This window comes from Pan troglodytes, chromosome 19 (genome assembly GCF_028858775.2).
Source record: "Pan troglodytes isolate AG18354 chromosome 19, NHGRI_mPanTro3-v2.0_pri, whole genome shotgun sequence".
NCBI lineage: Eukaryota > Metazoa > Chordata > Mammalia > Primates > Hominidae > Pan > Pan troglodytes.
This window is the reverse complement of record NC_072417.2, coordinates 34,687,401-34,713,425: the sequence shown is the minus strand read 5'-3', so window position 1 is coordinate 34,713,425 and position 26,025 is coordinate 34,687,401. Positions and strand designations below refer to the sequence as shown.

The window sequence follows — 26,025 nt, the reverse complement described above, 5'->3', positions numbered from 1 at the left end:
GACCTTGCCCAAGGCCTGCTTCAGCTGCCAGCCACCCACACTTGCTAAGAGAAAGGAAAGTAGCTTTGTCACCTCCTGAGGGACTGCCTCTGCCATCAGAAAACCACCCCAATCCCTGGCACCAGCAGAGCTGGGTTGCATCTGACTACCGTTAGCAGCTGTCCTTCAGAAGGAGGAGATCCACCTGTCTCGATATCAGTGTCCTCATTTGTGGAATAAAAGCTCTGGAATAAGGTAGGTGTCCTATGGTTGGGTCATTTGTGGAGGTGTTGGTCAGTGGCTAAGTAGGTTATTGCATAGGGTATGGTTGTATTCCTAATGTTTGTATTGGCATGTTTTAACATAAGCAGAACTGAACTTCAAGAAGGAAAGAAAGAAATCTCAAACTGTGTGCACTTTGGAGCATCCAGGGACCACACCCCAAAACCTTTTGGTAAATTATATATGTGTGTTCCCTGAGCTCTGTAGGTGTTAAAAATTAGGGCAAAATCCCAGGTACCAGGAAAAGAAACATCACGGCTTGCAGATGATGAGAGAGTTGCAGAAATTGTACAGTGGTTAGGAGCTATGGTGGGATACAATGTGGTTTCCAAATGGCCAAAGTAAGAGATCCTCATTTTAATCAACATCTTATATAGGAACCCAACATATAAAACACATATACAACATATGCAAAGGGTATTTTATTAATTTCTTGTATAAGTCCAAATTAGTATAAAATTAGGCATTGATGCTCTCATGATGAACCCAAATCTGCTCAATGGGGCTCACTATTAGCCTCAGGATTCCAGTTTACTTTTGTATGTTGTTTTCATTGTACCGTGTCAAGCAAATTCTTGTTTGTATAACTAAGCAGTAATTTGTTACCCATACAACTTTACATTCAGCATTTCTAGGCCAATGTGCAGTTACAACATTATTAATCAATGACACACTTGAGCAAAGTTCAGGTATATGCACAGCCGGCAGGAGAGACTGAATACTCTGGTCTGCGTTCAGTCAAGGTAACCTAGAGCAGATTAGCTCATTATGAATGTTCTTTGTGATAAAATTTGAATAGAAACACATTTGGAGATGCATGTTTTTGTTACAGTTTAAAATATACAAAAAATAAAACAAATAAAAGTTTATATCCCCAATCATGAGACACACAGACACCATGAGCCTCCTGATATGGTCTCCTGAAAAAGACACATATCATTTACCTGCTAAAAATACGTAAATGGAATCTAATCATGAAGAAGCATCAAACAAACTCACATTAAGGGGCATCCTACAAAACAATTGACCTGTATTCTTCAAAAATATCAATGGTGTGAAAGACAAAGAGGCTGAGGCACATCACTATTAAAGGCAATGGGTGATTCTGGACTGGATCTCCAACCAGAAAAATGTAAAGGACATTATTGGGATAATTGGTGAAATTCAAATATAGACGCGATGTTAGATAGTAAGATAGTATCATGCTAGTTTTTCTGAACTTGATCATTTTACTGGGATTCTGCAAGATAATGTCCTTGTTTCTAGCAGGTATCTGCTAAAGTATTTAGGAGTAAAATGATGTCTTGAACTGTTTGGCAAGAATAATAAAAATAATAATAAGGAGATGAGGAGGTGGAAGGAGGGCGTGGATATATATTGGTAGACATATAAATGATTAAAGCAAATGATGCAAAATACTAACAAGTGGTAAAGTCATTAAAAATATATGGGACTTTTGAGGGGATTTTCTTTTGTACTATCCTCACAACTTTTCTGTAACTTTGCAATTAGTTTGAAATTTATTCATTTATTTTGAGATGGAGTCTTGCTCTGTCGCCCAGGCTGAAGTGCAGTGACACGATCTCGGCTCACTGCAACCTCCGCCTCCCGGGTTCAAGCGAGTCTCCTGCCTCAGCCTCCTGAGTAGCTGGGACTACAGGTGCATGCCACCATGCCCAGCTAATTTTTGTATTTTTAGTAGAAACGGGGTTTCACCATGTTGGTCAGGCTGGTCTCAAGCTCCTGACCTCGTGATCTGCCCACCTCAGCCTCCCAAAGTGCTGGGATTACAGGTGTGAGCTACCACACTCGGCCTGAAATTTAAACTTAAAAATTAAATAGCAATCTAAAACTGTGCTAAATAAAAATTTTTAATTTAAAAATATTAAATAACACTTAGAAATCAAAGTCACATCAGAATTTTGCAAACCTTCCAGAACTGAAGAACCAGCAGATATTTTTGAAAACCCTGGTCCAGGGTACCTCTTAGCTCTATTTGGCATAGATGTGCTAGGAGATTATAAACACTGAACAGGTAATTCTAAAAACAAAAATAATTAGATGTCAAATATACCCATATGCCCCTGAGAAGGTGCATCCTGTTCTCTGCCTGAAGTTCTCCCCGCCACCCCACCCCTCACTCCTATGACCTAGCTAACTTCTGCTCATCCCTCCACTCTCAGTCTCAACATCACTTCCTCCAAGAAGGCTTCCATAATCTCCTAAGTCAGAATTGGCTGTTCCTCCTCTGTGCCTCCTGCAGCATCCTGGAAGTGCTGCCCCCATTACAGTACTAAATGCCCTTGAGCCTACTGTCTATCTCTCTCACTCATTTGTAAGGGCCATGAGGGCTGGAAGCTGTCTTTTCTGGTTTTTGATGTAAATGTAATTCTGGCACCTCCTAGCATAGTGCTAAGAGATGAAGTGCTTAATAAACTGTTGCTTGATAAATGAATATGGAATGGTCTGTGAACCTATGGGTCATAAAATGTGAGACTGTAAATCCACCCCCCTTGGTAGTTTTCTGCATTGCAAATTAGCCATTGTACAACATTAACCTCAGTCTCATCTCCTGCCCCGGAAGCACATCTCAGGGCTGTGTTTATTTCTACCCTGGGGCCAGGCCTGCACACTGTGTGTTCACACTGAACAAAAGCTGCTGTTCCAAAAACCCTTCTGTAGTTACCAGCCACTGCAGAGGGTCTACTCTTGATGATCCACGGAAATCAACCCTGAATTTTCCACCACAAATGTTTATTCCCATTCAACTTTCCCAGAATGTTTCTGGGCTGCCCTGCCCTCCCTCCCTTTACCAGAGGCTTTGCATCCAAGGAAGACAACTCTTTCAGCATGAGTCTGGCAAGACAGAAATAAGACGGCTAGGAAAACAACAACAACAACAATAGTCACACAGCATATTCAAAGGGCATTTTATAAATTTATTTTATAATCCCAAATTATCACAGAGCAGAAGTAGAAAGGCAAACATATGTTGCAAAATAACTTCATTACATACTTACAGCCATATAGAAATGATTTGGAACTCTGCCTTAGAAAATATCCAAAACATACCTCCTCCTCTTTACTGCGTGAGCCTGGATTTGAACTAAGAATGATACATCAGAAATAGCATATGTACTTTTCATGGCTTCTGAAGCCAAAAAATTCTTTAAGTATAAAGAGACCTGACAGTTGCCTCTCTGATGTCATTAATGACTTTTACCCACCTGTAGAGTCCCCTCTCTCCCCTAACCCCCAACCTGACACTCTAGACATCTCACAGGACAAAGGAAAGGGAGTTTTCATGGCAGGGATCACTACCCTGAACCATCCTGAAAGTCCAAAAAGTGATTTTTAAAGTTCATCTTCTCACCTCTAACTCTTAAAGACAAAAGACTAGCAAGCCAATTGCTAATAACTTGGCTTTGAGTTCTAGACACTTCTTTTCTCCATTGTTCCTGTGGTCTAGCTGTGCTTACCTGTGATGGTGTTGAGTTGGGGACTGGAGTGACTGTGATACCACAGACAGAGCTCCTTTTAACTAATCAGGCTAAGCACAGAGGGTGTTGGGAGATGTCAGCTGAAGAGGGGAGGAGATAGAGGAGGAAGAGAAGGAAGGAGCTGGTACTACAAGGGTGTCGGCAGCAAGAGGAGAGTAGCAAGGCACTACTTCTCAATTTTAAGTTTCATCATCCTTTAATAAAAACGTGTGGACTTCCGGCTGGGCACAGTGGCGCATGCCTGTAATCCCAGCACTTTGGGAGGCTGAGGCGGATGGATCATGAGGTCAGGAGTTCAAGAGCAGCCTGGCCAACATAGTGAAACCCCGTTTCTACTAAAAATACAAAACTTAGCTGGGCATGGTGGCACGCACCTGTAGTCCCAGTTACTCAGGAGGCTGAGGCAGGAGAATTGCTTGAACCCGGGAGGCGGAGGTTGCAGTGAGCTGAAATCGTGCCACTGCACTGCAGCCTGGGCAACAGAGCGAGACTCTGTCTCAAAACAAAACAAAAACACTTGTGGACTTTTTCTCTTGAGACAAATATATTAAGCACATACACAGAACAGTTTGCCCACGGGCCACCAATTCACCTCCACCCCTGGAAGTAACCTCTCTTCTACGGGCCCCAAGTTAAGGACTCCTGAGCTAAGGGAAAGATCACACCACAATTCCTGATTATTTTGGAATGGAGAAGAATTATAGCAAGCCATCACTGTCAGTATCCTGTGAGTCACCAGACAGGGACTGTCCCAATAACTCATCCCCCTGTGTGGGCAGACAAGCCACAGATGTAAGGCCACAGGAAAGATAGAATCAGAGGGTGGAGGCGGACAACCTGGAACTGCCTCCAGAATTATTCCTGCTTGCCATGACGTAGTTTCTGACTATAAACATTCAAAGGGAATGCATCTTCTTTAGGAATTACAGAAGTGTTTATCACTCTGGGTTGGAGTTGGCTGTTCAGGCATATCCCTAAACTCTCTAGGACAGGGGCTGTGCCCAACTCATCCTTATATCTACAACCCCTCAAACTGTGCCTGGTACCCAACAGGTATTTCTTGAGTGTAGTAGGTGAATTAATTAGCAAGTTAATTAGTAAATGGATGTGTGTAGATGTATTGTTCCATTTTAAGGGCCATATGGCCTTTCCTTAAGCCCCAAACCAAATAATCACTAAATCTCAAGCTATTCTGCCATTGAAAGCAGTCCTAGAGCTAGAAAGTTTGGGAGTGTGATAGGAACCCATGAGAGGGAAAACAAAAAGACATATCACAATCTATTCATGGATTGATGGTGTCTTAGGGCAGGATGTCTCAAGCTTTAAAGTGCAGAAGAATCACTTAGGGGGCCAGGCGCCGTGGCTCACGCCTGTAATCCCAGCACTTTGGGAGGCCAAGGCGGGCGGATCATGAGGTCAAGAGATCGAGACCATCCTAGCCAACGTGGTGAAACTCCGTCTCTACTAAAAATACAAAAATTAGCTGGGCGTGATGGTGGGTGCCTGTAGTCCCAGCTACTCGGGAGGCTGAGGCGGGAGAATCACTTGAACCCGGGAGGCGGAGGTTGCAGTGAGCCGAGATTGTGCCATTCCATTCCAGCCTGGTGACAGAACAAGAGTCCGTCTCAAAAAAAAAAAAAAAAAGAAGAAAAAGAAAAATCACTTAGAGATCTTGTCAAAATGCAGAATTTGATTTAGTAGGTCTGGGTCCTGAAATTCTGCTCTTCTAATAAGCTCCCAAGTGATGACGATGCTGCTGGTTCTGAGACCACACTTTAGGTAGCAAGATTCTAAGGAATAGAATGTTGTTACTTGAACATCATGTTTAAGTATGATGATATCTGTAAAGGAGGATATGTTTGGTCATATCAAACATCCTCCTTTACAGACGGACAAACCGAGTCCCAGGAAGAGTGGCTGACTAACTAGATCAAAGTGAGGCAGTGGTAGAGCTGAGACCAGAACTCAAAATATGTGGTTTGGGTCATGTAATGGGTAGTTTCCACTATCCAGCATGGACATTCAATTAAGAGATTGCGCCGGGAGGCTGGGGCAGGAGAATTGCTTGAACCCAGGAGGCCGAGGTTCCCAGGTGGGCCAAGATCGGGCCACTGCACTCCACCCTGGGTGACAGAGTGAGATTCTGTCTCAACAACAACAACAAAAAATTTAAAAATTTAAAAAAATTTAAAAAGAGAGAAATTGCACTTCGTGAGATGAAATTCAGGAGGTAAGGTAAGTAGAAGTGAGGGAGAGCAACACCCTAGATCTTCTCTGGGTACCCCCAGAACTTCTGTTCCTTTCCCATTTGTAAATATTGGGATGATGTCCTCATTTTCTCTGTCCCCTTTTTCTCCTAAAAGTTTAGAGTAGAGGTTAAAGAGGAGATATTGTTGGGATTGGAAGAAAACCATTCCAATTCCAAGTACTTTGCTACTTTGTCAGGTGGAGGGAAGAAATGAATTGGAATGGTTTTCTTTCAAACCCAACAATATCTAGTAACTAGTACAAGATACGATAATAATAACTAGTACTAGATACATCTACTACTACAATATCTAATACCTAGTACTAGTTAGTACTAGTTTCATCTAGCATTCATGTTGGGTCAGTATCTGCAGAATTGACATTCCAGGAAGAGTGCAACATCATATTTAGGGTGATTGATAATCTGCTCCCCCAAACTGCTTTCCTCCTGCCTTTTACCCAGAGTTTCTCAGTTTCTCAACTGGTAAGCTGCAGCAGTATCCATCTCCTAGGGTTAAGATCCTGAAATAAAATGCACAGCATGACCCTCTGACTTTTTCCAACCAACTGGATTAATTCTTCAGAATATCTAGAGGTATAAATAATGTGAGCCATGCTTATATCCAAATCTGACAACCTGAACCCTGAAGAAATTATACAAGGGAAAAGTTTCAATCTAGGAGATCCCAGAGGTCATGTAACCCAATATCTCATCCAATGCCTGAATCCCCTCTGTAATATGCCACAATGTCTGCACCTACCTGGGACATTTGCCTCATTAGGCCTCCCTCATGCCCAGAAGGTATATCTACATAAAAACAGCTCATTCATCTGTAATCCCAGCACTTTGGGAGGCCGAGGTGGATGGATCACGAGGTCAGGAGTTCGAGACCTGCCTGACCAACATGGTGAGACCCCATCTTTGCTAAAAATACAAAAATTAGCTGGGCATGCTGGTGCATGCCTGTAATCCCAGCTACTCAGGAGGCTGAGGCAGGAGAATCACTTGAACCCGGGAGGCGGAGGTTGCAGTGAGCCGAGATTGCACCACTGCACTCCAGCCTGGGCGACAGAGCGAGACTCCATCTCAAAACAAAACAAACAAACAAACATCTCACTCACTCTTAGTCCTGAACCACTGCCCAGACTCGCTGCATGCCCTGTATGCCAACCAGCTCCCAACTGTCCCATCTTCTTGTTCCTCATTATCCCTATTTATGAGCTTGATTTGTCCTTTGGAGCTTATATGCCACCAAGGTAGGACCAGCTTGAAGTGAATTGTAATCAAGCTGGGGGGCCAAGGTCAGGGCCAGGTAGAAAGGAGCCTCCTACTTTTCTCAAGTTGACCTGTCTTTAGAGTTTCTGTCCATAAAATTCCAACTCTTATTTCACCGATCTTTTTGAGGTCCAGCGTCTCAATGTCTCAGTGTGACTTTGCTTATCTCCTCACAGTGTCACTTTCTCTTAGTGTTCTCGTCCTTTCCAAGTCTCTAATTAGCTCTCCTGAACTGAATAGGATTCTGTTCACAGTAGCATCCTCCCCATACTCAGGAGGCAGTGGTGGCACAGTGGTACCCAAACTTTGGGTACCTGCACGAGAGGCTTAGAGATCTGAATTTTAATAAGCAGCCCAGGAGATTCTGCTGCAGGTGGGCAGGGGGCCAACCAAACTTGGAGAAATATTGAGGGGAATTTTGGTGTCATACGCTGGAGTTCAAGTCCTAGGTCTGTATGACCTTGAACAAATTAGCTCATCTGCGTAAGCCTCAGTTTCCTCACCTTTAATAAAGATGAGAAAAACCCACCTCGAAGTGTGAAGTGAGGTGACATCTATAAAGTGCTTCATGTAATTTAAGGCGGGCAGTAAGCACTCAGTAAATACAAGCTAGCATTGCTATTAGTGCAATTGCTTCTGTTATCTTCAGAATAGGGAATTATTAGAAGCAGATAAGTTGTAGCATGTCCTTTTTAGCAGACTGAGATTTCTAATTGATGCCTGTGAGCTTCTGGTCACGCTGTGATTTTCCTCTATGTGAGTTTTATGATTCCTGTTGATTTATTACCATTTACATGTATAGCCCTGGGCCTTGCACTTAGTAAGGGATCAAAACTTCCTCTGCGTGTGTGTGCGTGTGTTTAAAATAAGAGACAGAGTCTAGCTCTGTCAGACTGGAGTGCAGTGGTGCGATCACAGCTCACTGCAGCCTCAGACTCCTGGGCTCAAACAACTCTGCTACCTTAGCCTCCTGAGTAGCTAGGACTATATAGGACTACAGGCACGTGCCACCATGCTTGGCTTATTTATTTATTTTTTAAAATTTTTTGTAGAGACAGGGTCTCCTATGTTGCTCAGGCTGGTCTCAAATTGTTGGGCTCAACCAATCCTTCTGCCTTGGCCTCCCAAAATGCTGGGATTAGAGGCATAAGCCACTGCACCTGGCCCTTCCTGAATATATTTGAATGAGTGAATTCCCTCTGTGCTACACCCTCACTGCAACATCACATTTCTTCTTCCCATTCCCCGAATGCTCTCCAGCCTCTTCCTGACATAAAGCCCTGGTTTACGTCCCTCCTGGCACAACTCTTCCCATTTCCCCATTCTGTGTGAAGAGTGCCATCCCATGGAGCCTTGATTGTTACCTGCCAATTTGTATATGTGATTTGCATTAAAACTTCTGATTCACTCTGTGTTAAAGTGTGACTTGAATTTAAAATAATGAGAAAAACAACAAAAACAAAAAACAACAAAAAACAAAACAAAAAACTTTCTGATTCACTCTATCATACATGCTCTGTGTATAAATGGCATTTTATTTTATTTTATTTTATTTATTTTGTTTTGAGACAGAGTGTTACTCTGTTGCCCAGGCTGGAGTGCAGTAGTGTAATCTCGGCTCACTGCAACCTCCACCTCCCAGGTTCAAGCGATTCTCCTGCCTCAGCCTCCCGAGTAGCTGGGATTACAGGTGCCCACCACCACACCCGACTAATTTTTGTATTTTTAGTAGAGATGGGGTTTCACCATGTTGGCCAGGCTGATATTGAACTCCTGACCTCAAGTGATCCGCCCGCCTTGGCCTCCCAAAGTGTTGGGATTACAGGCGTGAGCCACCACACCCAGCCATATATGGCATTTTAAAACAGAGAGTTTAAAGATGAGACGGGTGACTTGAGATAAGAGTTGGGGGTGGGGTGGGGGCATGGTTTTGACAACCAGGCAACAAGCAACTACCTTTTCCTTTCATACTTGTTCCTTTCTAGTACACAGAGGTATTCTGTTTAGTTTTTGTTGTTGTTGTTGTTAACTCAGGCACTATTCAGATTTTTTTTCAGGGTTTTAAATTCAGGACTTTGCAGAGTATCAAAGAAATAATTCAGAAGAATTCAACCTACACTATAAATAAGTTACATTTGAAATTCTCCAGCAATGAATTGATACATGTAGCAATTATGTAGAGCACATGTGTAACTACAAACATTGTGGGGCTCTGGTGTTCAGTTTTGGAAGGAGAGAGAATGCGAGTTAGAAAGCAAAGGCTCCAAGGCTGGCTCTGCCACTCAGACACTGTATATGACCCTGTGCAAGTCACTTAAGCCCTCTGAACCTCAGTGTCCTTCTCTGTTAAGTGGAGTAATGCTAATATCTTACCTCATAGCATTGCTCTGATAATTAAATGGGATAAAGAATGTTAGTGTGGCATCTGGGACATAGTTAGGGCTCCTAAGTTGACAGCACTATTATTATCTGCCAGTCCTTTGCACCAAGGCTTTGAAGCAACTTATAACCAGCAGTAGGGGAAAGAGTGTCTGTTCTGATCTGGTTCTTCTCTCCTTTGACACCCTGGTTCTCTGGTGTCCTCTTATCTGTTCGTTCGTGTCAGGCTGGTCAATTCCTTGTAGCTGAACTGATACACTAATTGCAGGAAGTTCATGGGCTATCTACAATTTCTCAAAGTTGAGTCTTGTAGATACAGTCACTTCCTGGCATTCTTGTTCATGCTGTCACCCGAGTTCCTAATTGCTGTTGCATAACCAGGTATATGCTTGCCTTTCAGAGGATGCGTTTTTCTCCTGATGCAAATACAAGTACAAGGCATAAGTGCAATGTCTGTGAATAGATGCCTCCTCCACTCCAACCCAAATCTTGTGTAGTTGTTTCAGGAAGCTTTCATAGATCAATACATTCCATATCTGGTTGGTCATTAGATTCACCTGGCCTGCTTTAGAAACATCTATCTTCCAGGTTTCACTCCCAGTCTTTTGAATATAAATCTTAGTGGCTAAGAATCATGTAATAAAAACACCTTGAGTTAGGTACAATAAAAGAATAACTTCTGAAATGACTGTTGCCTGGTAAATTAATGGCCATTGCATCAAAGTAGCCTCTCTCGTTTAGAGTCTACACCCAATCTTTTTTTTTTTTTTTCTTTTTTTTTTTGAAACAGAGTCTTACTCTGTCACCCAGAATGGAGTGCAGGAGTGCAGTGGCATGATCACGGCTCACTGCAGCCTCCATCTCCTGGGCTCAGGTGATCCTCCCACCTCAGCCTCCCAAGTAGCTGGGACCACAGGCATGTACCACCATGCCCGACAATTTTTTTTTTTTTTTTTTTGGTAGAGACAGGGTTTCACCATGTTGCCCAGGCTGGTCTCAAACTCCTGGGGTGAAGTGATCCTCCCACCTCGGCCTCCCAAAGTGCTGGGATTACAGGTGTGAGCCACTGTGCTGGCCTACACCTAATATCTATTAAGGATTCTGAGCACCTTCATCTTCTGCAGGTGTGATCACTAATTTAATTAGGAAAGCATACTTCAGCGCTCCCTATAAAACCTTTTTGGAGCACACACTGACCTACAGCCAGTGCTCTGAGCTAGGGGCCTACAGATTGAGCTTTCAACATGTATTTCATTTGCTTAAATGACCTAAGATTCCCTAAGAACAAGACTGAGCTTTATTTCCCAGTCAAAAAGAAGTATGAGTGGGCCAACTCAGCCACTGGGAAGAAGAGGAGGTGGAGAAAGAAGAGGAGGAAGGAAGCCTATTTTAGTTACATGGGGAAAATCCTAAAGCAAGTGAGTTGGTGCACTCTTTGTAGAAGCTTAGAATGGCCAAGAGAGGTATCATGTTAGCGGCCCTGGGTATCATCTTGACTTCAACTTACTGTGATACAGGAGTCCTTCACACATAGTGTTCCTGAAAAGTTATGTGCCAACAGCTTTTCTAAATTGGATCTGCTAATGGCTGCTGTCTTCTCTCGCTTCGTTTTCTTTCTGTTGGCAGCAACTCTGAACACCTGAGCTCTTAATGAATGTCTCTCTCGCTCTCGTATCTGTTGACAGGCAATCTGTAAATCTGTAAACTGATTCTTTTTCCTTTTTTTTGAGATGGGGTCTTGCTCTGTCACCCAGACTAGAGTGCATTTGTTGCAATCATAGCTCACTGCAGCCTCCATCTCCTGGGCTCAAATGATTCTTCCACCTCAACCTCCCAAGTAGATGAGACTATAAGCCCACGCCACCATGCCTAGCTAATTTGCTTGTCTGTTTTAGTGGGTTTTAATTTTTTTTAGATAGGGTCTCACTACGTTTCCCAGGCTGGTCTTGAACTCCTGGGCTCAAGCAATCCTCCTATGTTGGCCTCCCAAAATGTTGGAATTATAGACATGAACCACTGCGCCTGGCCTAAACTGATTCTTAAACGCCCTCTCCTTTTCTTGTAAAGCGGATATTTGCCACTTAGTCTGTTCTGTAACTTTGAAGAGTGGCATAGATCAGTTTTCGTCAAATGATGCTCTGTATTTCTAATATTACTTCGGAGGGGTAGGCACCCTGGTTCCTTCCACCCAACTTCACCCCGTGGCATAAAAAATTGGTAGAAAACAATCAGGAAAATCTTCCCCCTCAAAAGCTGGGAAGATTCAAAAGATGTAAGGAGATTTTCTGAAATCTTGACTGAATTTTACGCCTGCATGACAAGGAGGTAAGTTTGAGTGTTCATGTGTGTCATACCACAGCTCCCATATTCCGGTAATATCTTCTAGAATCTGTTGCTTATCTTGGGAAACAAAGGGGAAAATGAGATTAAGGAAAGATGGGAGAGGAGAGAAGGTGCATGATGTGTAGTGAGGATATATAGAACAGAGCTTCTCAACCATAGCCCTGTTGACATGTTGGGGCTGGTTAACTCTTTGTTGTGGGGTTCTGTGCATTGTAGGATGTTAAGCAGCCTCTACGGCCTCTATCTGCTAGATGCCAGTTGCACCCTCCCTCCCAGTTGTGACAACCAAAAATGTTCAGGCATTGCTGAATGTCCTCTGGAGGGCAAGATTACCCCCAGTGGAGAACCCCTGCTCTAGAGCCTGTAGGGCTGGTAGGACCCTCTATGGGAGTACTTGCATTAAGTAGTCCTTTGTGCATTCCCTGGACATTCTCCTCTAATTAGTCTTTCTTTGGCTTGTTCTTAACTGTGTGGGCCTGGCAGGCCACCTTGTACCTCCCAAGGCTTGGGTCTGTGGCTGGAGTCACTGTCTCAGGGCACTGTAAGGATAAAACAAGATATTGGTTGGATAAATGTATTGAGTGTCTAAGTGGTCTAAGTGCAAGCCTTGTTTGCTGTGGGAACTCAGATGAAAATGATGCAGACTTTATTGTAAAGGGACTCACAATCCTGCGGTGGGAGAGTGTTGAGGAGGAAGTATTTCTCAATTATTAGAACCAGGAAAACTTTTTGAATCTCACCTCAAGCCTCCCTCTCTCCTCCCTCTCCCTCTCATCCCCCATCTCCCCCTTCTTCCCTCCCTCCCCTCTCTCTCTGTCTTACACACACACACACACACATACACACACACACACAGAGCAACAAGAAGCTGAGAGCAGTGTGAAAATATGACTTGCTCCATATGTCTCATGTCCAAGTGGAGCTAGGATTAGAGCGTTGGGTAAATGATTCTCAGAACAGCTTATTTTTACTACTCTGGTTGTCTCTCTAACATTAAACAAGGACACTAATGACATGTAGCAACATGTGATACAGGGCCTGACGGCAGAGAGTGCCAATGTCCTCAGTGGGAGGAGGAACTTAGTAAGTGTGTGTGGAACACAGATAAGGGAGCTGGCACTTGGGGAGGAGCCTTACAGGATGGATAGGATCTGAAGAGTGCTGTTGAGTGTCAGCATGGTAGGTAGAAGTGACAGATGAACAGTGGGGTGGAGGCTGGAAAACACAGGGACATATCCGAGGAAGACCAAGTTTTCCAGCCTGGCTGAAGACCACAAAGAAGTAACAGGAAGAAAGAGAGGCTGAAGATTGAGAAATGTTAAAGTAAAATGCTTACTTAATGTGAAATATAAAGTGGGAAAGCACATTCTAAACTAAGTGTTTTCCATCTTCAGATGGTGTTGGACGTTAACTCCACTTCTGTTAGGAAAAACCAAGTCACAAAAGTTGAAGTGACTGGAATTAGTCTGTGTTATCCAAACAACGGTTATCTTTCTCACCAGCTCCAAATTCCCGTCCCTCTCTTCTTTCTCATCCCAAGAAACTGCTGATAGGTACTGTGGACCCCAAAAATCTGAGATAGGTCTCAGTTAGCTTAGAAAGTTTATTTTGTCAAGGTTGAGGATGTGTGTCCGTGACACAGTCTCAGGAGGTTCTGATGACATGGGTCCAGGGTGGTAGGGGCACAGTGTGGTTTTATATATTTTAGGGAGACATGAGACATCAATCAATATGTTTAAGATATATACTGGTTCAGTCTGGAAAGGTGAGACAACTTGAGGCGAAGGCAGGACAACTCAAAGTGGGGAGGGGCTTCCAGGTCATAGGTAGATAGGAGACAAATGGTTGTATTCTATTGAGTTTCTGATTAGCCTCTCCAAATGAGGCAATCAGATATGTATATATCTCAGTGAGTAGAGCAGTGACTTTGAATAGAATCAGGTTTGTCCTAAGCAGTTCTCAGTTTGGCTTTTCCCTTTAGCAATTTTGGGGGTCCCAAGATTTATTTTCATTTCACATCCCTCCTTTTCTTTTTTAAAATCTTTTGGAGAAAACATTTTAGGAGAAAATTAATCTGCTCTCAGGTTTTGTCTGATGTTTCATGGCTAGGATGGTTTATTTTTAGATGGGTAGGTCTTGAGTTACTAGGAAAGTTCATTTTTAGTAAGTGGTGAAGTCTCATGTCCTATGAAGATAAAGTAGGGGGAGGAAGGGAGAAAAACAAAAACAAAAGAACAATATTGGAAAATTGGTATAGGCCATATTACTCTGAAGTCCATACTTTAGTAGGCAGGTATGAAAGTGGCTTATGTATGTAAATAGGTTGCTATTATTTTCTTCTGAAATTTAAGTTGCCTAGTTTCAGTTCGTAGGGCTTTATGAAAGCACAGCTTAGTTTTCAGTGACTCTAAACTGGGAAAGATGGGGGGGAAGAAAAAATTGAAAACATTATTTTGAAGACTTGTAGCCAAGAAAAATTAGAATTTGGTCTGAACTGTAGAAAATAATAAAAATCGAACAACATTAGGCAAGACTAGAATCTAATAACAGGTGTACCATAGTTTTTGAAATATAATTTTTCTCTGTCTAGTTTACCATTTTTATTAAAGACAAATCATGGTAGGACTGATTTGTTTTATTATACTTGGCCTGATTATTTGCATATAGTATAGCAAGAAAAATTTTTTAACATAGGCTTTTAAATTGGCTTTGATGGAACTTTTTCCATAGAAAGAAACTTAGAAAAGAGTTTTTAAAAGCCAAGCCCAGTCATGGATTTGTACCATCAAATACCTATGAGTTGAGTGAATTCTCCTCTTGAGGTTCCAAGATAAACTTGGGGCTCCTGGGCCTGTCAGAAAGTGACATTCTTTACTTATCATGAGTCAGCCTGGCTGAAGACCTGTACAGGGACTGTGTCAACAAGGTATGAGGCCAGTTTTCCTAAGGGGCTTTTATTGGCTCCATAAGTCAAGTGTGATTCTTTAAAGGAAAGCACACCATTCCAGTCAAAAGTCTTGGTAAAATAACCAGTTTCTCTAGTCGTGTCCTGTTATAAATGAAAATAGATTCTTACTGTACTTTTGTAAATAACTGTATTTTCAAAAGTTAAGAATACTCATAAATAGTTTGTAAATTCTGGAGAAATCAGATAGAGAGAAACAAATATGTTTTAAAGTTTGTTCATAGGCATATACTAAATTGTTAAAAGTTGTCAATAGCTCAAAGGAAAAGTTTCCTTGACTATGAAAAAAACAAAACAAAGGATCAGCAATAAAGTTTTAAGTCAAAAGTCAAAAAGATTATTTCAGTCTTCTATTAGGTCACTCCATGTAGTTAATTCTGTTTGATATTTATAAACATTTCCGTTTTCCATGAGTCTTAAACATTTTTCTTCTATTCTGATGTCACAGTCTCCAAAGTTATCAGAAATTTGTATTCAAGAGGATCTGTTAGAGCTTTATAGTTGTTTATAAAGCCACCTTCTAAAGAGGACCAAAGCAAACAACAATTGTCTGTGGATGACAAAGTTTTAGGTCAGTCATAGTTGACATACAATTGACAAGGAAATTTGTTACTTCTGTGGCACACAATAATTTAACATAACAATGATAATTACTGATAATGTATACTAAGTCATATCAGAATTATAGGAATTTCCCATAATTTTGGAACACATACCAATAACATATTTATATAAATACAGCCCAGATAAAGTCAAATATCATTTTAGATTTGACTTGTTTCCTGTATAATTTGTATATCAAATAATTCAAACTAGGACTTTTGGGAAACCCAATATCTTAAAGGATTAAATTTTGACTTTAGGGAACCTAATATCTTAAAGGATTAATTAGGTCAGAAAAAGACATAATTTATAATTTCATTTTGGAAATTTTGTAAAATATCAAAGGTTAAAAACACAGGTCATTGTAAAACAAGTCATTCATTTGACCAAAGTGATAACTCAAGGATTTCAAAAAAAGGCAAAAACTTTCATTCTTTGAGAGAGGACACTTAATTTTCCAAACAATAAGTCCTAATAAACAGTATGAAGGCAACTAAAAATTTTTTTTTTTTGAAATGGAGTCTTGCTCTGTCGCCCAGGATGGAGTGCAGTGGTGTGATCTTGGCTCACTGCAAGCTCCGTCTCTGGGGTTCACGCCATTCTCCTGCCTCAGCCTCCTAAGTAGCTGGGACTACAGGCGCCCGCCACCACACCTGGCTAATTTTTTGTATTTTTAGTAGAGACGGAGTTTCACCACGTTAGCCAGGATGGTCTCGATCTCCTGACATCATGATCCACCCGCTTTGGCCTCCCAAAGTGCTGGGATTACAGGTGTGAGCCACTGCACCCAGCCCTTGTTTTTAAAAATTTTATAAGCAATCTATAAAATTTTAATCTCGGCCGGGTGTGGTGACTCAAGCCTGTAATCCCAGCACTTTGGGAGACTGAGGCGGGTGGATCACCTGAGGTCAGGAGTTTGAGACCAGCCTGGCCAACATGGTGAAACCCTGTCTCTACTAAAAATACAAAAATTAGCTGGGCATGGTGGCATGTGCCTATAATCTCAGTTACTTGGAAGGCTGAGGCAGGAGAATTGCTTGAACCAGGAGGCGGAGGTTGCACTGAGCCATTATCATTGAGCCATTATCCAGCCTGGGTGATAGAGTGAGACTCTGTGTCAAAAAAAAATTTTTTTTTTTAAATCTTGACCATAAGATATAATTTCCATAAACCTTTTATAACTTTTATTAAGGAGTCAGTTCATGTTTCAAAAAAACCTTGTTAATCTGACATAGGGGCTTATGCATTGGTCTTGTATCAGTGTGTCTTTGACATTAATTATTAATTTATAGGGAAACTGAACTTATTTTATCTCTCAAAATCAGCCCTTAAAATCTCACATATTCACCTCTTCTGTGATAGTCCCTGGGCCTTGAGGAGTTGAATAATTTTAATTTCTGGCCCTGTGACTTCAGGAATGTAGTTTATTTTAATTGACATCTTCTATTGGGCCTGAAGATGAGGCTTTAATTGTTGTCAGTGTTTAAGATTTAGCAGGACTTGGTGTCCTTTTTAGTCCCAGGAGTCAAAGTCCTATAACTCAATGTCACAAGTACTTTAAAAGTACTTGTATTTAAAAGTATGAGCTGAAAATGAGTTGAAGGAGAGCATTACTATTTTGTGCCCTTTAAAAGGAGAAAGAAAACTGAAAATGGCGAGATGCAATGAAAGTTGAACTTTGGGCTAAAAAAAGTTAAAATCTCTTGTAATTTATTAAGAGTAAGTCAATCCCTTAAGAAAATTTCATTGTTCTAACCAATTATTTAGTGTAGAAGTGTTTTTTTTAACATCAAGCCCAATTTCTAGAAAGATCATTATACTTTCTCTTTAATTGACAACTTGATCATATAAAACTTTTTTAAAAAATGAATTTTCTTATTGTGACTTACACAGACTGTTCATAACATGTTTGGACTTTCTGCCTTGTCCTGAACATCCCTCTTTCTTAAACAATCAGTTATTTTACTTTAGGACTAAATCTACCGTACAAGACTCTTTCTCATTTCTCTTTACGCTTTCTTACCAAAAAAAAAAAAAAAACCTCTTTACTTTTATAACTTTCTTCACATCTTTCTTATTTCTGGGTTCCTTTTATCTTGTTTTATACATAACCTTTAAATACATTTTAACTTAGAAGTCATTTACCTAGATTATTTCTGAAAACTGTGATAATCATCATTTAAAGTTATGGAACCATCATTGTAAAATTATAACTGAGACGGTGATCTCAGTTTTAACCTCCAAGTTGTCCTTGTTTATTTTGGGGTGTAGGCTGAACTAACTTTGGGAGGAATTTATAGTTTAGCTTTGAAACAAAGATGATAACAATCCCTTCCCCAAACAAACCTTACGGCCTGTAGACTAGACCGTCTAAAGTCACAAAATTAGGAGTTATGGTAATCTTACTAAATTTAAGATGTAGTTTTTTATTAAATGAATATCAATATCTTATTAAAGATTACACAAGTTGGCCGGGTGCAGTGGCTCACGCCTGTAATCCTAGCACTTTGGGAAGCCAAGGCAGGCGGATCACAAGGTCAGGAGATCGAGACCATCCTTCATAACATGGTGAAACCCCGTCTTTACTAAAAATTCAAAATATTAGCCAGGCGTGGTGGTGGGCACCTGTAGTCCCAGCTACTCAGGAGGCTGAGGCAGGAGAATGGTGTGAACCTGGGAGGCGGAGCTTGCAGTGAGCCAGGATTGCGCCACTGCACTCCAGCCTGGGCGACAGAGCGAGACTCCATCTCAAAAAAAAAAAAGAAATTACACAAGCAAAGATCATTCTGTTTTTGGGCTGTGTTTATAGTTTTGTAACCCGTATACCAAATTTTGACACCTTTATAGTATTTGGCAGGGATAGAATGAAATTGTTTAATTAATAAATGCAAACAACAATGTATGTTGGCAATTATTAAGACATTTCTAATATTACTTTACCAATAATGTTAAGGTTAATTTATTAAAGATTTTACTTGTTACATAAACTTGAAAGAGCATTTGACTAGTCTTTTCTTTTTTCCTGATAAAGTATTTGATTCAAGTGTTTTATTTTCTTAAGCCAATTAGAGTTCTTTTATATATTTTCAGTAGTGAAATATTATATATATATTATATATACAACACATAAATACATAGATGTATTAGGCATGCCAATGGAAGTACTTCCTATCAATTCATAAAAAACTTTTTTTTTCCTATCTTAGACTTTCAAATTCTTAACAACCTGTTTTATTATCTTAGGCACTTGTCAGTTAAATAGTCTTAAACTTGTATATTAAAGGAAACAATTCGGGTCAAAATCTAATAGCAAAATTTACATCGTAAGTTATGGAGAGAAAAAGTCTGTGTTAGAGGGAAATTAATATGAATTTAATTGTCATTTGAACATAAAATTATAGAAATTATAAAGTCTTTTTAAATACACACACACACACCCTATAGTTTTTACTTCAGAACTTAGCCATGAGATAAATACAAATTCACCAGCTTGCAAAATGAACATGTTGGATCTAAACAGTGGTTTTTATCTGAAGAGAAAAATAACAGCAGATTTAAAGCAGACAGAAGAGAAAAATAGCGAAAAAGAATTTAGGAACAACATAGTTTGCAGGTCAAACTTAGGGCTCTTTTTCTCTAATGTAAGTGTGTACAAAGACCATATTCCATTTTACATAAACTCTGGCAAGTAGAGGTGTCATAAAACCTACGGAGTGTTCAAAAGGAGGTCATTCTCCTTGTTTTCTCCTCATTAGATTATGTCTCACTTTTTTTCTGAAGAGGGGGAACTGAGCTGTGGCCTCGGGTTTTTTGTGTGGTGGTTTGATGTGTGCTGCTTGTGGCCAGACCCCACAATGTGTCACCACTAAGTTGTTTCACCCTCTTACATGTCTCAGTTTCTCTCTCCAGAGGTCTAAGACTTCTGAGAGGGTTCAAAATGCCAGGTGATCAGTCTTTATACGTGTTTCCTGGATGAGTCTTTTTTTAAAATTAATTTTTGTTGGAGATTTCCCTGTGGGGTTGTTGTATGTCTTGGGGGTCAACCCCCCAGACACTCCCACAAGGCCCCCGGTCACCCAGGGGCACCTTTCAGCTGGGAGGAGCAAATGCCCTTTCTCTTCAGAGCTGAGAAAACTCAGTCTCTCATTTATCTATGAAAACAACAGTTCAGTTCCTCATGTAAATGTACACAGACAAGCCGAATTGAGATTAATTTTGGGAGACAAAGTAATAGACAAGACCTCTTAGAATGCATCTCCGAACTAGAATTAGGCTCCTTAAACAACAACTTCCTAGGAGAGAAAAAATAAACAACAGCCAAGGGCATTTCCTGTAGACTGTGTTCAGCCACCCCTACTTTGTAGCTCTCATCCACCATTACACACATCAAGGTCAAATCCTCTCACAGTACAAGATAACCTCTGGTACCCCCAAAGCCAAAGAAGTCAGGTCATGTAATACAGAAAAACAGACCTTTAGACCTAAGAAAAATCTGCCTATGACTCTTGAAACTCAACAAAGAAAACAGAACACCCCAAAAGGGGTGACTGGAATCTTTGTTCTGAATTCTTTTAAAGGGTTCAAGTCATTAGAAGCCTCCTCTAGATTTTTTGGTACTGTAGATGGCAAAGGGGCAAGGAGGTATGGGGTGGAAGAAAAGTAAATGAAAGAACTTTTTTTTTTTTAAGACAGGAAGTAAACACAGAAACCAAATGCATTTTTTAACTCTTTTATAGTTGTGAGGAATTTTAGTCAAATTAGAGAGGTTTTGTTACCCATAATTTGGAATTTTCACTTGGATTTGATCAAGTCATGTAAAGCTGGTCAAATCTGATGGAAGAAAGACTGGAACAAACAACAACAACAAAAACCCAACAATATGATCACTGAGTGTTCTAATGGAGAAAAAATTAAGACCAGCTGGTTGTTGAACTTTAGCCAAGACAAAACTCCAATTCAGTTATTTACCTAGGGATGGGTCTGAGGCTGAAGACTGCTTTCAACCATCCTAGAAGCAGGAAAAAAGCCTCAAACTCCTCTTCCCTGCCGAGAGTGAGCTCAAACTCCATAAAGGAGTTACCTGCCTTCCATCGTCCTGTAAACAGGAAATCTTGCCTTCCTTGTTGGGAGCAAGTAAACTCCAAAACAAACAAACAAACAAACAAAACAAAAGAGGGAGGAGTTGTACAGCAAAATAAACTTTAGTTCTTGACTAAATTTGGGGAGATCAGGGATTCTCTGGAGGGGGTGCTCGCAGACTTCAGTAAATTGTCCTATTGGTTTGAGCCATAAAGTTAGCTCATGCTGGTACCAAGCACCGACAAGAGATTTGTCAAAGGTCAGGGGCATCTCTACTCAGAATCCCTTTATGGTTACCAAAATGTGAACCCCAAAAATCTGAGACAGGTCTCAGTTGATTTTTGTGTGTGTGGTTGTGTGTGTGTGTGTGTGTGTGTGTGTGTGTTTTGTCAGTTAATTTAGAAAGTTTATTTTGTCAAGGTTGAGGATATGTGTCCATGACACAGTCTCAGGAGGCTCTGATGACATATGCCCAAGGTGGTAGGGGCACAGTGTGTTTTTGCATATTTTAGGGAGACATGAGACAGCAATCAATATGTGTAAGATGTACATTGGTTCCATCTGGAAAGGGGACAACTTGAGGTGAAGGCGGGACAACTCAAAGTGCGGAGGGGGCTTCCAGATCATAGGTAGGTAAGAGACGAGTGGTTGTATTCTACTGAGTTTCTGATTAGCTTCTCCAAGTGAGGCAATCAAATATGTATTTATCTCAGTAGAGGGGTGACTTTGAATAGAATGGGAGGCAGGTTTGTCCTAAGCAGTTCCCAGTTTGGCTTTTTCCTTTAGTTTAGTATTTTGGGGTCCCAAGGTTTATTTTCCTTTTACAGTATAACAGCCTGTTTCATCAAATGCCTGTCGTTGCCCCTTTAGGTGGTTTATTATTATTTTTTAATTCATCATTCAACTTGAAGGTCGCTTATGTTGTTCCACTTGTACATGAATTCATAGAAACCATGAGTACTGGGTGTTGGGTCAGACCACAACTGTTCACTGTGGGAAGCCTTTACTTCTGTCTCACCTCTGTGCCATTTCTCCCCTAGATCCACCCTGATTTCAGCGGGCGTTCCTGGGTCTTGTATGCACTAGGTGCCCTCAATGCTTGGCAACTGGAATGGGTTAGCCTGGAGGCATTTAGGCTGTCCTTCTACAACCACAGAAGAGCCATCACTGGCAGAGAGATCCTTGGTGCAGTTAAGCAGAGATCTTCTCAGAAGAGCTTTTGAATAAATGAAGTTGTTCAGAATGGCCTTGTTAAAATGACTCACTTGTCAAAAAACTAGATGTTTTGGAAGGCTGGGTTGGAAGACAAGATGTCTGAGAAGCTGTCCTGCTGCATGAGGAGTTTCATTGCTACACACCTAGTCTCTGGGTCCTGTGTTTTTGGCCTCCAGCTTACTTCGTGAACATAATAAAGGAAAGGCATTTTCTCTTGTGCATGCTATGTGTGCATGTGTGTATGTACTTGTTGTCTATGGCTATTAATTTCTTATATATACTACTCCCGTTTTGCGCCTACCCATTGTATTCTTTGAAGGACACAACTAGATCGATGACACTGTATACCCATCATCTCTCCCCACTCCAGACTGAGGGTGGAGACTGCTACACTAGAATGAACTGAGATCACAAAGGATTGGGGGCAAGTTGGGGGGCACGTATGTGGGGGTATTAATCCAGGGAGAGGGGAGCTTGAAAGTAGACAGTATTGCCCAAACTTGCAGTGTAATGAGGACTGCTGCCAGCTTCTGGCTTTCTCCCTATCCACCTGTGCCTGCCTCTCCAACCTTAGCCCCCAACCTTTGCTTTGGCCATAATTTTCCCTTTTACCTGGCTTGTGTAGATTGCTATGGCTCTTGACAGTGTTGAGACATTGTTTAGACTCCTATGAGGAAAGACAATTTTTAAAATTTAAGCACCTCTGCCATGATTTATAGGAACTAAAGCAAAAGGTATCTGCTTGCTCTTTGAGTATAAGAATTGTGGCATTGGGGCTGGGCGTGGTGGCTCACGCCTGTAATCCCAGCACTTTGGGAGGCCAAGGCGGGCAGATAATGAGGTCACGAGATCGAGATCAGCCTGCCAACATGGTGAAACCCTGTCTCTACTAAAAATACAAAAATTAGCTTGGTGTGGTGGCACGTGCTTGTAATCCCAGCTACTCAGGAGGCTGAGGTAGGAGAATTGCTTGAACCCAGGAAGCAGAGGTTGCAGTGAGCCGAGATCACGCCACTGCATTCCAGCCTAGTGATGGAGTGAGATTCTGTCTCCAAAAAAAAAAAAAAAAAAAAAGAATTGTGGCAGTGGCATTGATTATCTATGATGTAGCACTTATATATAATAATGTGTGTAATAAGTATACAAGTGTCAAATGTATAATCTGGTCCCAACTGCAGAAAAAAGACAATTATAATAGTATGATAAAATCGAGGGCAGGCATGGTGGCTCACGTCTGTAATCCCTGTACTTTGGGAGGCAGAGGTGGGCGGATCGCTTGAGCTCAGGGATTGGAGACCAGCCTGGGCAACATGGTGAAACCTCGTCTCTATTAAAAATAGAACAATTAGCTGGGTGTGGTGGCATGCGCCAGTAATCCCAGCTACTTGGGAGTCTGAGGCAGGAGAATCACTTGAGCCCAGGAAGCAGAGGTGGCAGCGAGCCGAGATTGCACCATTGCACTCCGGCCTTGGCCATGGGAGTGAAACCCTGTCTCAAAAAAAAAAAAAAAAAAAAAAATCACGGTAAGGAGCAAAAGGGATAAATGGGATGATATGCTGTAGATAGGGGTGGGTGGGGGGCCTGGGGGAAGCCTGGGTAGGTGACATGAAGGAGAAGGTCTTAAGAATGGAGAAGGGTTCTGGGCTAAGGAAAAAGCCTGAGCAAAGGCCCTGAGGCAGGCAGGACAGTTCTTGGATTAACTGGAGAAACTAAATGAAGCTGGGACAGCTGGGCTCTAGCAAGCAAGGAAGAAATACAATAGGAGATGAAGCTGGAGGAAAAGACTGGGGCCATGTGATGGAGGGCTTGGGTTTTACCTGGGTACAGAGGGACACCACTGAAGAATTTTAACTGGAGAATTGACATTTTACTTAGGTGTTTTGTTTTCAGACAGAGTCTTTCTATGTTGCCCAGGCTGGTCTTAAGCTCCTGGGCTCAAGCCATCCTTCTGCCTTGACCTCCCAAGTAGCCTGGATTATAGGCATGTACCAATGTACCTGGCTTTATTTTGTTTTGTTGTTGTTGTTTTTAGTTGAGATACAACCTACAGTAAAGTGTACAAACCTTAAGCACACCACAAAGTTCTACATATGTATACCAGATTAAGATACAGAATGGCCCCATCACTGACTTAGTTTTTAGACCTCTGTTGCCGCTGTGTCAATAATGGATCACGAAGTGTGGAAATGAGAAGATTATTTAGAAATGTTCCATGTCAGTTTCGTAGAAAGGTGATGGTGATCCAGTTGAGTGTGAAAATGGAGAGAAGTGAGAAATTTGAAATGAATTTTGGGGAGAGAATAGAACGTGCTCATGGAATGAATATGAGCGTGTAGAAAAAAGTGCTGATTCCTAGGTTTGGAGCTTGGGCATTGTGGGAAACAGCCATGCAATCTACAGAGATGGAGAAGACTAAACACAGGAGAGGTGTTTTGGGGAGAGGAAGAAATTGAGAATTCCATTCTGGACATGCTCATTGTGAAATACCTATGAAACCTGCAAGTGAAGACGTGAAATAGATAGGACTGGGCCCAAAATACAAATCTGGGAGCCATCAGCATCAAAAGGCAATGTATAGATCAGCAGGAATGGATGAGATTACCCAGGAAGATGGGGTAAAAAAGGAAAAGAGAAAACTATCCAGGAAAAAGACTGAAAAATTCTAATATTTAAAATCAGATAGTGGAGGAGCCAACAAAGGAAACCAAGGATAAATCTAAGAAAATCAGGAGAGGGTGGTGTCATGGAAGCCAAGAGGGAGAACATGGTCAGACTGGTGTTCACAATCCTGGTGGGAATGTGAGGATATTTATGTCCATTTGGTGACATGGGGGTCATGGTGATCTTGAGAAGTCAACTCAGTGGAGCACAGTGGGTATCAGCGAGATTTGAGCAGGTTGAAGAGAGAACGGGAGGTAGTTAGTAGAGACAGCTTTTTTTTTTCTTATGGTGTTGAGATGAAAGGTGAAATCTAGTTTGAAAGAGAAGAGAGACACAGGCTGGTAACTGGAGAGTCACTTGGTATATAGAGATTTTTAAGATGAGGGATACTAGATTTTAATTGTTCATTGGTGGGAATTCTCTAGGATAGAGGGAGATATTAATCCAGAAGAAAGTAGAGAAAGCCAAAGGACCTTGAGAAAGTAAAGGGAGATGAGATACAGAGTAGAGGTGAAAGAGAAGATAGATACAAATTTTGGAAGGTTTAGATGTTTGGTGATGAAAACATGGAGTTGATACCTATTTCTTTTTTCTTTTCTAAATGGTACAAGTAAAGCAGAATAGGGGCATAGGAGGTTTAAAGATTAGATATGAAGTTGTTTGAGGGAGTAAGTGAGAGTTGGACACTTACGGACAGATGGATGACTAGGAATAAGTGCCTGTTTGAGATTTGTGATCATGAATCAAAAGCAAAGCCAGTCTTGGGTGACTTTCCCTAACTATGTGCTCCAGTGCCAGCATGGAGAACACGGAGTTTGGGTTCTGCCAAGAGAGCTGGGAAGGAGAGAAGAGCAAGAGAGCAACTCCGTGGTGGCCTATGTGATCCAGGCCAGATGGTAGGACCAGAGGGTGAGAGGAGTGAGAATGGCATGGAGCTCAAGGGAAGCACAGAAGATGTCAGGCCTGTAAACAGAGGCTCCAAGAAGGAATTTCTCTCCCCAGCAATCTTCAACGTTAGCTCACAGATGAGGGCACTTGCTTTAGAAGCAGTGGTGACACCCAGTGACCACTCTTTGAAGTGCACCTTCTTGGTTTTAAGTTGTCAGCAGATCCGGAAGTGTGTGTTTTTTTCCACTTGGGAGGCATCAGAGCCCTCACCATTCTCTCCATGGTTCTCTCTTGCAGGATTCTGTCCCATTGGTCCTGGACATTTCAAGGGGATGGAGAGGCTGCTGCTTAGGGGGGTAACTAGAAGTGGACTGAAGGCAATCTGGGGGCTGTTAGCTGCAGACCCCAGACCTGGGCTTCTCTGCTAGGTTCCTGCTGTCCTGAGACAGATCCTGAATCCTGGGATGGCTTTGGGTATTCTAAAGCCCTGCTTGGGTTTAGAAAAATGCCAGGTAGTGACATAATCCTCTTCCAGCCCACAGTTGTCCTGGGGAAATACCATCCTGGCTGACCCAGAACTGTGTGAGGACTCTCTTCTCAGCACCACC

General features: G+C 41.6%; 1 protein-coding gene across 2 annotated transcripts; it reads left to right on the top strand.

Annotated features, from left to right (window-relative positions):
- Nucleotides 1-143: 143 nt before the first annotated feature.
- LOC107969199 (histone H2A.N) lies at nt 144-22,089 on the top strand. 2 transcript variants are annotated; one of them, XR_010152911.1, is made up of 2 exons: nt 144-234; nt 21,694-21,780. XR_010152911.1 is itself a non-coding variant. In XM_054670057.1 (2 exons), the coding sequence occupies exons 1-2, from the start codon at nt 10,908-10,910 to the stop codon at nt 21,874-21,876; spliced, it is 357 nt and encodes a 118-aa protein (XP_054526032.1). In that variant the 3' UTR covers nt 21,877-22,089. The 2 variants fall into 2 exon arrangements, 1 of the variants encoding a protein (XP_054526032.1); XM_054670057.1 differs by lacking the exon at nt 144-234 and adding an exon at nt 10,908-11,081 and having other exon boundaries at nt 21,694-22,089.
- The last annotated feature ends 3,936 nt before the right edge of the window (nt 22,090-26,025 follow it).

Coding starts and splice junctions, on each gene's coding strand:
- LOC107969199 (XM_054670057.1), top strand. CDS start 10,908: ATGTATTTCATTTGCTTAAATGACCTAAGATTCCCTAAGAACAAGACT. Junction 11,082..21,693: donor TGGGGAAAATCCTAAAGCAA/GTGAGTTGGTGC, acceptor TTTCTCCCCTAG/ATCCACCCTGATTTCAGCGG.